At 32.8% G+C, this 17,054-nt stretch overlaps 1 protein-coding gene across 1 annotated transcript in view; it reads left to right on the forward strand.

The window, feature by feature from the left end:
- The first annotated feature begins 404 nt into the window (after window positions 1-404).
- Window positions 405-17,054, forward strand: part of LOC121967141 (D-xylose-proton symporter-like 2) — a 62,357-nt gene continuing 45,707 nt past the window's right edge. Inside the window, exons 1-6 of the mRNA XM_042517187.1 lie at window positions 405-678; window positions 806-897; window positions 2,926-3,004; window positions 11,322-11,381; window positions 11,469-11,535; window positions 11,624-11,748. Of these exons, the coding sequence (XP_042373121.1) occupies window positions 601-678; window positions 806-897; window positions 2,926-3,004; window positions 11,322-11,381; window positions 11,469-11,535; window positions 11,624-11,748 (501 nt within the window). The 5' untranslated portion in view covers window positions 405-600. The remainder of the gene's footprint in view (window positions 679-805; window positions 898-2,925; window positions 3,005-11,321; window positions 11,382-11,468; window positions 11,536-11,623; window positions 11,749-17,054) is intronic.

The raw sequence follows: 17,054 nt of genomic DNA on the forward strand, positions 1-17,054 counted from the left end.
ATATAAGATAACTAAGAGTTTATCCTCTACAGTTAGACTCCTTGATCATCGTTTAGTACTTTTACAAAATCATCAAATTACCACATCATCATATATCATATATCACACTACTACAATCCACCCATTGTGATATTTACAAAAAAAAAAAAATCTCATAAAACATTATGGAAGACTCAATCCTCTATCATCCAATCAACTCCATGAACTGTATTTTTATAGAAATTATTTAATAGTTTCTACCATACGACAACGTTGAATTTAAAATATTTTCAGATAAAATTATAAAAGAGACATACATTTATTTTTTTTTAAAAAAAAAGAGGTGTCAAAATGGTATTTTTCTTAATTTGGAATGCCTTTTAAAATTTTTACCAAAAAAAAACTTTAAACTCTTGTTTTGGGAAGGGGTGTCCTGGAAGACTGACGACCGCGTGTTATGGAGCCGCCGGTCCATCTTCGTCTCTACTCTGCAACTTACCTACCACATCTCCCTCTCTCAGGCTTTTAGTCCCTTTCTTCTCATTATCTCCAACTACGCGCTCTATTTAATTGGCGTCTGTAACAGATTCTTTCTCCCTTCTCTTAATCTGTTCCCGAAAGATGGCGTCCATGGAACCGGATTCCAATTCTAAGCAGCCCAAGTCGTGGACCTTCTCCGCTTGGTTTCCCGGAAGAGACGTCAGTCATCGATCTTCTTTTCATCTCACTTTTCCATTTTTTTTAAATTCTTATTTTGATTTCGTCATAATTTTCAATTGAATCTTCTACACTTGGGTTGTGCATTAGTATTTATTTCTTGAATTAGGCTGCGGCTGGTGAAATAGAAGACCCGAGGGAACCTCTGATCCACGGCGATGTATCTGGTGATAGTTATTCTGTGGCCGCAGCGATCCTCCCGTGAGTCTATTTAACTTCTTGTGCTTCTTGTGAAAAGAAGCAATTTTCCTCAATGATTCGTCAATCTATAATCTATGAATTTTATGTTACCATAGTAAGGAAGGTTACAGAGAAGTAGATTGGTGTCTCAAGAAACTATAACGACTATCAAATTCGTCTTTGTCATTTCTGTATAAAATATGGAGAAAAATTGAGCAAAAGCAATTACATAGATTTGGCAAAAGAAATGTAATGAAAGGAATAGATTATTCGCTTGTCAAGGTCTAGTGTGCTCCATTGCAAATAGATAGTACAACAATCGTGCTGATTTCAGTTAAGCATTTGGGATCACAAAGTACTGATCTATGGACCATAAACAACTAAAGGAGACATGGTAATTTTTACCTTGACCTTTTCCAACTCATCAATTAGTATCATTAATTTTAATCATCTACATCTACCCTGCCTAAATCCTTTCTTGATGGGAGTTTCATGCTCTATGACTACCATATGGCTATCAATATAATTCCCTTTAAATCTAGTTTATCACATGAAACTATGGATGATAAATCATAGAGAATCTGCATTTTGTGAAAGTTCATACAACCAAGATCACCATTTCACTATTAGTAAGAATATTTTTCTCAAACATGACCTTCATAAACCTTCTATGAGGGACGATAAATATGACTGAAGCCTGTTGTTGCTCAATGGTATTTCTTTTGAAGTTTTAAATGGTAGGGAACACTGAAGAACATCTTTAGGATGTTTCCTTTTTTGCTTCTCCGTCTAATTGCCGTCATATTTAACATGCTTCCATTTTGCTTCTATTAGTGTAATTGCCAAGACCTTTTTCACATATTTAAATCTACTTAAATTTATGTTTTTTAATATTCTGGAGATTCTTCATGAGAGATTTATTGTAAGCATGAAAATGCACGGTCTGAAAACTGGGCTTTCAAAAGCCCTAGTTGTCACACAATGATAAAGGACCTATTCAAAGTGCTTGACTGAAAATGCACTGTTTGAAAATCGGGCTTTCAAAGCCCTAGTTTTCACTAGCTTTTATGGTGAGAATGGACCTAGAGGAAGAGAAAGAATTGCGTGTGATCAAAATTAAGATTTAACTTGGGATTAAACACACAGACATACAAACACAACCTTTCGATCTCTTGAAATAGGTGCTACGCTTGCTCAGCTAAACTGCAATCCCTAATGGTCTGTTTGGGAGGAGGTGAGGGAAGGGTAAGTAAAGGGAAGGTGACATTTACCCTTGTTTGGGAAGAAGGTAAGGGGAGGGAGGGGGAACTTTTACCCTCCCTTACCCCTCAAATGAACTATTTTCTTACACCCCAAATCGGGGTGTAAGGAAGTTCCCCTCCCTTCCCCTTCCTTTCCTTCCCTTCCCTTTCCATTAATGAACCTCCCCTCACCCCCATCCAATCAGAAGGTAAGACTCTTTGGACAAGAGCAACAAGAGCAGCAATAGGAATTACAGTTGAGCATGCGTTTGAGACTCTAATCTATCTTTTAGCTGCCGTGTATACAACTACCAGCTTTTGTTAGTTTGAAGTATGTACCTAACCGCAGATGAAACTTATCATGTGCCTTCCAGTTCTTCATCTCTTGTCAGTCTTTCTCTTGGTTTTCCATCTCTTTCCATGCCAAACCCAAGGTGAGCTTCCGAGTACTTTCCGAAACTTTCGCATGAAGCGCTCTTTCCTCGTATGCTTACTTTGATATGAGGATACGAGGATACTCTGAACTTCTTTATCTATTTCTTTATCTTACACATACATGAAAGGAGATTTTTATACGAGACACCATTTCTTTATCTTAAGCGTACTTGTTTCAAGAATAGGCCTATGGATATAATAATTTATCAAGTGAAGGTTTTTGAAGCAGTGAATCCTTCTCCATCCTGTCTCTAAATTTCATTCTAAACTTATCTAGTGCTTGGCCTTGGATCAGCATGATCGTAGGTCTTTTAAAATAATGAAGATATCTGTACAGTATGGTGGCATGCTTGAGTAACTCAATGTATTTTAGGTTCTTATTCCCAGCTATAGGAGGGCTACTCTATGGTTATGATATTGGTGCAACATCTGGTGCTAAAATTTCTCTTCAGGTATTTTTTTTTATCAAAGTTTATAACTTATGTTCGTGACATTGTTTATAGTTTACTTTAGTACAATGATTTATAGATCTCAATTTATTCAGTTATTTGTCTTTGCCTGCAATGCATATTACTAATAGTAGATTTCATAGTTTTAAACCATACAAAACTTGCCAGAATAGTTAGTACGTGCAGATAGATAGGTGAGCTTGCTGATTTCAGTGTTGTATCCTTGTGAATCCAATATGTTATACCATCTGTCTGTATAGGGTAGGTACCAAATAGTATGGTGCTTTATACAGGTTAATGCTAGCCTAGTATATCAATATCAAATGCATGGAAGTAGAAGATTGTTTCAAGTACCCATGGTTACATGATTTGGTTAATCATTTTGAATAATGTTTTCATAAGCCAAAGGAAGGATAGGAAGAGCTCATTTATAATTGATAACATTTTTTTTTATCATAAGATCTCAGCTCTACAGATAAATGATAAACCAATCTCAAATAAATTACAGAAACATCTCTTGTCAAAACACCAGTACTTAATTGCACCAGCTTAGGTTAGCATAATGCTAAAGAACTCCTTAAGAAATTTGTAGGCATAAAAATTATATTTAAAAAGTATAATCACAATTTGATTTGTGCTTAAATTCAAAGACGTATGTAATACATGCCACCATTTCACTTGCACATTTAGTTGTCTTAACCTGAAAACATTATAAGACCATACCACTAATATATAACCACAATCTAAAATGGAAAAATGACAAGGTAATAGTAATGTTATAAAACAACACAAGAAGATATTATGAAGGAACTTTAACAATATGAAACCACATTGTAGAAGCATTAACATTAACACTCATTGGATGAAACTGCATCGTAAATCACTACAGAGGTACTTCAAAGTGTTGAAACAACAATATAGAAACAAATTCACAATAGGTAACACCAATAGCATGAAAATACACCTGCAATACTATAAATTCCTACAACAACAAGGAACCCTAATAGATTGAAGTCCCTATTTAGGAAGAAAGAATAGAATATCAATCAAAAAACAAAGGAATTCAAACAAAGAAAATATGAACCAAATTGCAAGCCTCAAATACTCTTAGCCCCGTGGCTCATCTCCGTTAGTTCTGAAGAAAATCCTTTTCACAAATGTGCACATAATGCCACTTGCAGTCCCAATCTTCATATAATGTGAGTTCAAGTGAATATTGAACAGGGGTAGGAATAGGTCCTCTCAACTGGGATATTCCAGGAAGGGTAGGACGTAAGAGAACTTCTTCCACTTTTTGCTAAATGTGAGATTACCGGCCAATTTGTGGAGAGATTGGATAACAACCTTTTTGCATGTAGAGTTTCCTGGGGAAAATACTGTTTGTTGGTTGTATTCTTAATTTGTTAGCCTCAGATAAAAATACTATTAAGGACTTGAAGAGTTGGGGGAAAACTGCGTAATTGTAAGGTCCTAATAATTCAGAAGTTAGACAAGGAAGATAGGGAAAGGGAGACAATGTTGTTAGTGATAGTGCTTAGAGACAATTGGATTTTAAAGAGAATTCATCGTAAAAGTTACAATGTAATTACATGTTATATGAACGAAATTATTTTTTTATTTACTATTTGTTAGATGTTCTAATAGCATCACTGCTTTAGTGATATATCAAGATAGATGTGTGACAATCATAATGATGTTATTGAAAGGGCCTTGATCTTAATAGTGATTTTGAGATAGGATATCTATTTCACTACTATACCAAGATGGACATATTAATGTCTAAACAAACACGTAGGTGATATTGTTGAACAATATCCTAATGGACATGAGCAGTTATGAGAACACATTTGGTATGCTGCTCAGTTTTTATGAGGGTCTTATGAAGATGACTCCAATTGGTCTTAAGATTTGAAGTTAGTTTCATCTCATAAGAAAAGTAACATAATCAGATGATGTTGGACCTTTAAAATTGTTACATATATACTTGTTGGACATTGTTGCTAGTCTTATGGAGATGAATGAGTAATCAATAGAGGACTTTTAACTCTTGGTAAAAGATAGAGCACATTGCACAATCAGTTTGATTGATGACCATTTAAAGTTCTCAAGCTAATGTTCCACTAGTTTATGGTTGTATTTTATGATTACTCGATGTACAAAGACTAATTGAAATACTAAGAGAACATTGCTATAAAAGATGATAAAAGGATTTATATTGCACGGTAACTGTATGATAGAGAGGCTTTTGTGGAAATCATCAATTTTAGAATAATGGGTAGTCTTAACACCCTACTAGAGATCAATATACCTAAATTGATGAAGAGGGTCTTCATGTGGTATCAAAGATTTAATAGCCTAAGTGCACTATCACTATTTCTAGGAGTATAGACCCACAAACACAAGGCTCAATCCATGACATGAGATGCATGTAGCTTGAGAGAGGACTACTGGATAATTAAGAGTTTATTATCTGAATTAATTAATTAATTAAGAGTAATTAGAATTAAATCTTAATTAATCTCTTATAATTAGTTTAGATCAAAAGGTCAAGTTTAGATCTCATATCTATAAGTATATGACTTATGTTGTGACAATCAATGCTCCTCCAATAGGACCTAGTTGTCTAACCTCTCTAAGGGTGTCAATTTGGGTGGGTCGGGTTGGGTTGGATCGGGTCGGGTCAGGTTGAGTTTTTTTTTAACCCAACCCGAACCCGAGTTCAACCCAAAACCCCTAAACCCGAACCCGACCAACCCGAACTCGACCCGGATAACCCAAAAATCCGATTCAAAATGACTTTTTTTTTGTTTTGACTATTTTCTCTATAATTCTTCATTTTTATCTCAATACTCCATCATTATCATACAAACATGATATTAATATACATCAAAACATCTTAATTTTCAAAATGAAATTTGATTTAACAAAAAAACCCCACTAAACCCTATATTTAGGTCAATCCGGGTCAACCCAAACTTGAACCCGACCCGACCCAACCCAAAACTTTTTAGCCCTTCAACCCTCCAACCCGAACCCGACTCGAACCCGAAAATGCCCAACCCGAACCTGATTATTTTCGGGTTGACTCGGCTTGGGTCATCGGGTCGGGTTCATTTTTGACACCCCTAAACCTCTCTCTCCTCTCATCCACGCTGATACCGACTACTTGCCACCAATGCCACTTCAATGAGCTTGACAAGACGTCCTCATCCCTCTCTTGCCAATAAGCATTAGCACCTTTATGGTATGATGAGAGTTTGCATCGTGTGGATAACCTAGAGGAAGTGTAACTTTGTGCATCTCTTACAAATGATGGTATGATAAAGTTTTTTTTTAAAGCTTTGTTTTCATATGCTGTATTTAACATTGTTGGGAAAGTTAGCAAAAAAATTAAAATAAGTTGCTTCCACCATGCCATTGTGCTTTTGAATGTTGTGATGATCCTAATAAATGCCAGATATAAAAAACCAATAATAATAACCAAGCTTTATCCCACTAGGTGTGGTCGGCTAGATATAAAAAGATCTTAGAAGAAAAGTAATGTTTCCATGGAGGGTTATAATCCCCGTTAGTTCAAGTGGGGGCATGGAGAAGGAAAGATTGGGGGATCTTATAAAGATTCTTGTTAGAAATGTAATGCATCCCATTGAAGTATAGAATCCCTATTAGTTTAGGTGGGGTATGGAGAAGGAAAGACTTGGGTAACCAGTACTTCTGCTTAATCATATTGAGCTTGTTTACAATCACCATAGAGGTTTTCCCATGCTCACTTAGCCTTCTTAGCTTGCTCCCTAGAAGGAAGCATTACATGGAGGGCGGTCCTCTTCTATGTGCTGTATATGAACTTACTAAAAGGCAGTTAAGCAATAGAGTTACTAAGGAACAGAAGTTAGAAGATAACTAGGGCATTTTTATCAGTTTGGTAAAGAGAATTTCACATTACTAATTTGTCTTTTTTTCTCATTTAAATTGGTTTGTAATTTGATGATACTAAGGTAGTACAATAATTAAGAGTTTAAATCATGATTATCGGTATATTGCTCCTAAAGGTGATTAGTAATGAAGGGTTACCTTACGACACTTGATTAAAGTATTGTCGATCCAAAGAGATGTGTCACTTAATACGGTAAGAGTTGTAGCATTATATTGGATCGTTTCTAGAGGAAGTAGTTTACTAGGAGGTTCATTTAAGGTTAAGCACTAGTGCATTAGTTTAAGGGTCAATGATCTCAAGTGAAGACTCAGGTCTGCTAGGAACTATTTGTTGTGCTAAGATCGGACTTGCCTCTAGGTCGCTAATTTTCTACTAAAGTTGTGGTTGAGGTAAGTCATTAAGTGACTTTCCATAGATTGGATCTTTTGACTGTATCTTAATAGATTGTTCACCCAAGGAGGGACGACTTCTACATTTCTAAGGTTGACATTGCTACTATAGCAGCCTTTTTTGTTGTTATGTTGGGTTTTCATTATGAGGGTTTGAGGTTTTTTTCTTTGTTATGTGTGGTTTGGTTTAGATTTGGAAGGGTTAATCATGGGCAATTTAAGGGAAAAATGTTACACTATATCTCATCTATATAGGATCTCATATGGATAGAACCTAAGACACTTCTCTAAGGGAGAAAAGAATGTTTGATCTAGCTATGCAACTTTACAAGTATTCAAGTGAGGTTGTAGTGAGTTGGATTTTGGCAAGTTCCTTTTATAAATAACATTTATAGAACCACTTCTATTCAATGATAATTTTGCATGTTGTACCTCTACATAATCTGTGTATAAAAAATGTTAGTGTTTTTTCATGTGTCATCTAATGCAATTAGATACATTATTATGTTATGTTTGTAATTTATTTTGATCTACATCCATTGGTTCACCTAGAGAGGATCTATTCTAAGCTGCCCAAGTTAATTTTCTTTAATCTAGGTTCATCTTGCATTTTGGTTTTAAGAAGACGTTTGCTATCTTCCACACCTTTCAAAATAGTGGTGATTTTTTTCTTTAATCATGTTGATCTAAGATGATTAATAAGTTATGGTGCTTAAAGAGCTAGTAGCATGATAAACTAGACAAAACGCATAAAATGTTTTCTATTATTTTTGAATGATGGATGATTATAAAATTAAATAATCCACTACCTATATGAAGATCTTTTTTCTTCTATATTAATGATGGATAATAGGAGAGCCTTAGTGCAACGGTTAAGTTGTTGTCGTGTAACATGGAGGTCACGAGTTCTAGTCTCAGAAATAACCTCTTGCAAAACAAGATAAGACTACATACAATACACCTTTCCTCGAGATCTCGCATTGGCAGGAGCTTCGTGCATTGGGTTGCCCTTTTATTTTAATGATGGATGACCATAGCTTTTGAATAAGTTTATCAATGTGATAGATGATAAACTATGATATGATGATATGCCATGGTTTTCTAGGTAAATAGCTAAATGTAGAATAATCAAACTAACCAACTAGTTTAACAAAAGGTAATTGTCAAAATAGAATTTAATTTATTTTGGGATTTTGTAAATCAACTTCATTTTCATTTTTGAAGTTAGCGATCAATGTCTTGGTGTGGATTGTTTGCAAATTAATTTAAGTGTGGATTATAAAACTAATCCACACGTCAAGTTAATTATCTCTAAATATAGACAAATAAATATTAGAAACATTCAAATTAAAATTTAGAGCATTATAAAAAAACTTCAACTAATGTTTATGCCTTACTAAAATCAAAATGACCATTGTGCATTAGACGCAAGCATAGGTTATTGTAGCATCCTAGTAGAACCGACTTGTATAATTTTTTAAGATCCCTATTAAGTTGTGTAGTTAGGATACCTTATTTCTCTAGATGTTCTAAAATATATCTTAGTTAACAAACAAAGTTGGATGGACTCTAATGTCACTCCTTTTTTTTTTATTGTTGTTGGTGCTCTAGACGTTGCTTCCCCTATTTAATTGCTCTCTTTTATAGTATTTTCTCCTTCCTGTGACTTGATAGACGAAATTGAAGGATGAGCTATGACAAAAAATCTTTGTTTGCCGGTTGATATAAACGCTTAATCAATACAATGATTTGATGTATCATGCCAGAAATAAAAGAGAGGGAAGAAGATGAGAAGAGGATCCCGTGGCGAGCATATTAAGGCCGGTAGCAAGTTGCATGCAGGTGTTTCAGGAAGGGTAGCAAGTAGGTGCTACTACGGTGGCACGAGCATGATAGCAGATGATGGTAGTGGCGGTGAGTAGTGATTTGTGGGTTGTGGCAGCGAGTGGGTGGTGGCATTGAATGGGTAGGACGAAGGCCGGTGGAAAGACAAAAGGAAAAAAGAATTGGAGTTATATAATATTTCCTAATCTTTTAAAAATACTACTAAAATAAATACAAATGAACCATTTGTATAAATTTGGTTCAATTTTAAACTAACGAAAGTAAATTCATATTGAGCTTAGTTTGAACCCACTAAATCCTAATCATTATATTTATTTAATAGGCTCCATCTAATCCAAATTTGACTTTTATCTTACCCCCAAAACTCAAAATATTAATTAAATTTAGTGTAATTAGTATTTGAAACTAAAATTAAAATATACTAAAATTAATAATGTAAAATTTGATATTTACAATCAGCAAACATTTTTTTTATGTCAGAGGATCGTGTGGGCAAATAATGAGAAAATTATGATTCAATGAGATCAATATTTTACTTATTTGTATCTTCTCTTTTGTTAAAATATAAAAAATAGAGTTTGACATTACATTTTTATTAAATGAAAATTTATTAAACTAAATAAACATAATTTATTTATTTTATTATTTTACATTTATTTTATTGAAATATCATTTAAGATACATGATAATTACAATATCTTGCATTGAATGGGTCAAGTTATTTTTAAAGAAAAAAAGCTCTATAAAGTTAAATTTCAAAGTATATTTTTTTTTGACAAATTTAAATTTAATTTTATTAAAAAAATCTTTAATCTTAAAATTTTAAATTTGAATCAAATTTGTGATTTTTTTTTTTATATTTTCATTTTTAAAATTATATTTATAAAATTCAATAAATTTAATTACATAATTTAAAAAATCAAATTTAAGCCTAAAGTATAATATTTTACATCTCAAAATTTAAAAAATCTTAGATCTTTTTTATTTTTCTTTCATTTTAATAATTATAGTTTGAAACAAAACCTTAACAATGAAAACCTTTTGGACCTTCCAATTGTGTGTTATAATGTTATAAATTCAAGAATAAAATATGCCCTAATTTATAGAAAAGTATAAAACAAGTCTTGTTTCCTCATTTCTTGCATAATTGATATTCCCTGCGATAATTTACAAGCAACTAAAAAAAATTAAAATTTAATTTAATTACTTGCAAACATTTTTAACTTTAAGGACTGAAATGATCAAATTAATCAACAAATATCAAGAAAAACAAATATGTATTAGCAATGTAATTAATTATTAAATAAATAACTAATTATCAATAAAAAAGTAATTAAAAAGATACAACTTATACAAATTAAAATTAATCATATTAGTTTTAATTCAATTGAACAAATATTGAAACCATACCAAATGGCATGATACAGTACCAAAAGTTCCCTTGGGGCGGTGCGGTGGTTAAGAGGTGTTGCCACATGAGGTCTTGGGGTCGAAACTCGACGCGTCCGAGTATGTCTCCCCCACTAATGGCTAGTAGGCAACCGTGATTTATCTTCTCTGTGTTGGCCTAGGGATGGGTTGGCAGGGGCGCTGGGGCAAGCAAATCACCTTTTGCCACATGATACAATACCAAAAGGTATTGTTTCGGTTAAAAACTGAAATTACGGTGTGGTTTAAAATTTTGAACTTTGATTAAAACCACTAAAATAGTGTTGGAACCGTTGGAACAGTGAGATTTATCAATGTCGCAATGGTTTCCATATTGGTCGGACGCTTGAATGATATGTTTCAATTTCATCGACCGCTATCAGACACTTGAAACCTTGATTGTGTGGCCAAAACCATAAACCTACTCTAATTCTTGATTTTCTGACCAATATATTAATCTTATTAGTATATGTACAACCAAATAATTTTTTTTGTCATCCTTATATAACGGAAACTATTTCCTTTCTTTCTTTCTTTGTTTTTTTTTTTTATTTATTTTTTTTTATTTTTTGCATATAATTGATTCATTGTAGGTTTTGAAACTGGTATAAATATGAAATTTCAAAGATAGCTGACTCACTATTTATTTTGACTCCTTAAAAAAATCATTTTGTGGCTGCTTTTTGGATTTTGACTAAGAAGTAAGAAACTTTTCTTCATGCAGTCAGCAACCTTAAGTGGGACAACATGGTATGGTATGTCGTCCATAGAGGTTGGACTAGTGGTGAGTTAATATCATGCTGTATTACAGAAAGCATATATTTGTGTAGTTCTAATCACTATTTGCTGTTAATTAAATTTTCTATGACAGGTCAGTGGATCTCTTTATGGTGCCTTGATTGGCTCAGTACTCGCATACATCATTGCTGACTTTTTAGGTCTTCTGTACAATTCCTTGTACTTTTGATGCAAAGATTGAGCATACTATATATCTTGAAACTTATACAACAGTGTATTTCAATGAAGGTAGACGGAGGGAGTTAATCCTCTCTTCTATGCTATACTTTGTTGGAGCTTTGATAACAGCATTGGCACCAAACCTTTCTATTATGGTGGCTGGACGCTTTATTTTTGGTATAGGGATTGGATTAGTAAGTCAACTAAGTTATCTGACATTTATTTATTTTTTGATTGTAACATTAACTTATGACTTTGTTTCCTATGCTTTTTATCAGAGATGCACATATTGGGTATCTGAAAGTCAATGATCTTCTAACATTTGTATTATTGTTTTTCTTGCTTGTTCTCATGACAATTCTAAATTATAAAATATGTAGAATTTAGCAAATAAATATTGTATGGTTTATCTTATAATGAGATATATGTGTAAATATAGCTCATGTTAAACTCCTAAACCTAGGACTATTTATGTAAGACTAAATCCACTAGATTAATAACCTAATGCAATGTCTCCAATACCGGCCAAACTAAAGCATAGATACTACCTATTTTCAACTTGTTATCTAAATTAGAGAAATTGAGAAATTTTCATCAACAACCATAAACTAGATGATAAAATTGAAAATAAACATAGTAGTCAAATGTAGACAAAATTAAAGAGATAATGAAACATGCAACTAAAGACCCTTAGACCTTTCATTAACAAAGCTCTAAAAATAGCTAGCTGAGTACATGAACACAGTCGGGTTGAGGGCAAAGGCTAGTAGTAGTCTTCTTTGTGTTGATGTGAGGTGTAGTCGTTGATAGACTATAAGATTAGGAGCAAAGCTTGTTCGTGGTAGTGCTTGTGTCTCCTTGAAGTCCTCATAGACGCTAGTAGCGACAATTCTCCACTATACTTGGTTTTGACATTACTTTTAACCATACACAACTATTTTCCCTAATGGCTTCGATAAATTAGTTTGTTCAATTGTCATTGTTGGTAGCTTTGTCAGAGGTTAACGTGGAAGCGACGAAATGTTATGGCAGTGAAGACAATAATTGTAGGATCGATGCCCCAATTGGGTGAAAAGTGGGTGTGTAAAAAGACAACACAAAATCCTTGCACAATCATAGATTCAAATAATCTCTAGCAACAATTGCATGTATATGACAGTATCAAAGTTTAATATGCATAGTGAAAGTAACATTAGAATAAATACACACTAATAAAAAAAATATACATGTTTTAGAATGCCCAATCCTCCACGACCTGTCATTTGGATGCAACACCCTTAATAATAGAATTGGTTGTCTTGTCTTTAACATGAGGTAATGAAGCAAACCTCTATAATAGAAGATGAAACCTCAATAAGGATGAGACATCAATGGGCTACAAATCTTGGCCCATTCAAAGCTCGCCAATAGGACTTCCATGAGCTAGAGAGCTCGACCCAACCAACAAACTTCTATAAATTATAGATCTTAACCCAAAGAAATGGGATTTCCGTGAGCTAGAAAACTCAACCCAACCAGTGGGACTTTGAGCTAGAGAGCTTGACCCAACCAATGGGACTTCTACGAGTTAGAGAGCTAACTCAACTAATGGGACTTCCATTTGTTAAGAGAGCTAAACCCAAACACAAATAATTTGTGATCTACTCTCTCATTATTATTAAATTCAAGTCCTAAAATACATCTCACTACTCTAATAAATTGAAATCTAACCTTAGTATGAATAGAGTTACCAAGAGAACTTTAACAAGGATGAAACCATGGATTAAAATCTCGAGCTTTTTCGTCCAATACCAGGTGAAACATCTCTTTCTACATGCGGGCCGACACTGGCACAAGCATGCCTCTTGTGTCGGCGTGCCGCGATGCGTTTGGATGTGTCGTGTGGGCCCGACGACACGTCCGGACATGTTGCCGGGCATGGGTGATGCGTCCGAACGCATTGTGGGAGCCCAGCGATGTGTCTGAACGCATCGAGTGAGCCCGATGCGTTCGGACTCGTAGTGCAAACCCGCCGACACGTCCGGACTCGCCGCCCAGGCTTGACAATGAGTCGGACACATCGCATAGGCCGCATGTGCTCGCGGTCGTCACGGAACAGAGGCAACAGAATAGGTAAGGTTTTTTTTTTATAGTTTTTAACTTGAGCTTTAATTAAATAACTTAGTTTAATAATTTTAATCAACTCCTAACTATGATTGAGATAATTTAAATAGACTTAATTAAAGCTTAATAAAATTATCTCATTAATTTAATATATATATATATATATATATATATATATATATATATATATTTAAATATTTATATTAATTTTTTTATTTTTTGGTTAATATATTTTATATTTAAAAATATTGAAAGTATATTAACACGGCACGATATGATACCGAAACTGTTTTAAACTATAGATGAAACCTTGAACAAGCATTTAAAAGTCCATTGGTGATTCTTTGGCATTTTAACAAAGATAGAGAAATGCTAGATGTGTTTTTTGTGAAGTCTAGTGTCGAAACAACCATTGAAATTACTAATAAATGGTCATACATTTTTACTCTTAGGTTGAACTACCTAGAGTCTTCTGTTAACCTAGCTTTAAGGAATCTGATAGTTGGAAGTTGACATTGAAATCTAGGCTTGGTCATCTTAGCCAATATACTAGAAAGGTTAGGTTGATTTTACATTCTGTGTAAGATAGCGGGCCAAATTATCTAGTTAGGTTAACCTAAGATAAATCTTATGGCAAATTACCGAACCACATAGATGAAATTTCGGAACCCAAATCATGTATCTAAGTTTTAAAATTATCAAATCATGTACCCCATACCCATTTTTCCCTCTTTCTATTACCATCGATTGCTACAATGTAGCAATCTACCAATCGATTGCTATAGTGTATCTACTAATTAATTAGGAATGATTCTCTGATCTTAAATAAATCTTAAAATTTGATTGGTGTTAAAAAATCACCGCTCTCAATATAGTGGGTCAAATTGATATTTGAGGGCATAAAAATAATCAGGAGAACTAGACGAACACACATGATGTGGTTCCATGTCATTCCGATCTTTCTAGGTCCATTAGTCGTGAGAGTCGTGATTTTTTGAACACAAATCAGATTTTTTGAACACATTCGTGTTAAAAAAATTGGGCAAATTCATATTTGAGGGTCTGGATATAATTAGGAGAACCTGGTTCCATATCATTTCGAGTTCACTAGGTCCATCAATCAGTTTTGGCCGAAACTGGTGAAAACCAACTGATAGACATAGAGAGTTCGGAATGACATATAAGATTCTACGTGTTCATCTAGTTTTCCTAATTATATTCATGCCCTCAAAAATCAATTTGACACACTGTATTAAGAGCATTGATTTTTGAACACAAATCAAATTTTTTGAACACATTCATGTTAAAAAAATCGTTGCTATCAATATTGTGTGTCAAATTAATGTTTCAGGGTATGGATATAATCAAGAGAACTAGATAAACACATAGAACCTGGTCCATATCATCCGCTCTCTAGGTCCATTAACCGATTTTGACCGAAACTAGTCAAAGGTAATTGATGGACCTAGAGAGCTTGGAATGATTTGGAACCAGGTTCTATGTGTTCGTCTAGTTCTCTTGATTATATCCATGCCCTCAAACATTAATTTGACACGCTATATTAAGAGCAGTGATTTTTTGAACACAAATCAATTTTTTTTAACTTATTCGTATTAAAAAAATTGCATCAATATTGTAGATCAAATTGATATTTGAGGGCATGAATATAATTAGGAGAATTAGACGAACATAGAGAGTGTGTTTTCATGTCATTACGAGCTCTTTAGGTCTATCAATTAGTTTTGGCTAAAATTGGCCAAAACCGGCTAATGGAAATTGGCCAAAACTAGCTGATGGACCTAGATAGCTCGGAATGACATGGAACCAAATCTACCCTATGTATTCGTCTAGTTCTCCTGATTATATCCATGCCCTCAAATATAAATTTGACACACTATATTGAGAGTAGTGATTTCTTGAACATGAAATGGATGTTTTTAATACATTTTTGTTAAAAAAAATACTGTTCTCAATATAGTCAGTCAAATTGATGTTGATGTTTGAAGGCGTGAATATAATTAGGAGAACTAGACGAATACATAGAACCTGATTCCATGTCACTACGAGCTCTTTAGGTCCATTAGCCGAGTTTGTCCGAAATCAGCTGATGGGCCTAGAGAGCTCGAAATGACATGAAATCAGATATATGTGTTGGTCTAGTTCTCCTGATTATATCTATACTCTTAAACATCAATTTGATCGACTATATTGAGAGCAATGATATTTTCAACACAAATCAGATTTTTTTAATTGATTGCTTAGTGTAACAATCAATTCTGGACTTTATTATGCTGATGAACAGTATCCTAAATTGATCGCTATACTATAACAATCAATTGGGATAATTGCGAAGGGGCAAAATGAGTATGAGATGCGTGATTTGGTAATTTTGAAACTTGGGTATGTGATTTGGGTATTTCGGATTTTCATCTACGTGGTTTAGTAATTTTAAATTAAACCTTGTCCCTAGAGTAAATCCTTACTCCCAAAGATATATTACAACAACTTCGAGTCATTTGAGTGCTCATCAAGTTTGATCCAATTTCAATGTAGATGCTTCATATCAAGGTTTAAAATTTTGAACCATAGTTTAGGGAGAAGAAGACAGTAGGGAAAACCTAACCTCGATTTTTATTAAAAACTTAAACTGTTATATTATAATTATAATATAACAGTATATAACTTATATGTTATATAGTTTTAATATAATATAGCTCTTATATATATATATATATATATATCTTAAAATTAATTTTAAATTTAAAGAATAATTTCTAATCTTTTATAAGTTTAAAAATTAAATTTAAAATACAAAAAATTATTTTGAATTTTTAAATACATTTTAAAGTTTTAAAAATAATTAAAATTAAATTTAAAATTCTGAATGCATATTAAAAACTAATTAAATTTAAAATAATATAAAAAATTTCAAAAATATAATTTTAAATATTCCAATTACATTTTCAAAATTATTTTTTTAAATATATTAAAACAAACTTTAAAATAATTTTTAAAGTTATTTTTGATATTTTAAAATATTTTTTCTTTAGTTTTATTTTTTTTTAAAAATATTTTTTTAATTTTTGAAAACACTTATTTTATTAATTACTTTCACAATTTTTAATTAATTTTAAAAATTAATTATATATTTTAATAATTAAAAATAATTTAAATATTCAAACATAACCATTTATATCAATCGATTATTAATAAAATGTTTAATTAATATATATATTTAAAAAAATGAAAACTATAGTGACATGATATGATACAGTATCAAAATCGTATCATTCTAAATTTTGATATAGCTCGAAATTTTAAACATTGCTTATTATTGAGCTAGATTATCCCGTAAAATGTTTAATACTTATGGAGTAATAGTTGATTTTGGGTCAAC

This window comes from Zingiber officinale, chromosome 3B (assembly GCF_018446385.1).
Source record: "Zingiber officinale cultivar Zhangliang chromosome 3B, Zo_v1.1, whole genome shotgun sequence".
Taxonomy (NCBI): Eukaryota; Viridiplantae; Streptophyta; class Magnoliopsida; order Zingiberales; family Zingiberaceae; genus Zingiber; species Zingiber officinale.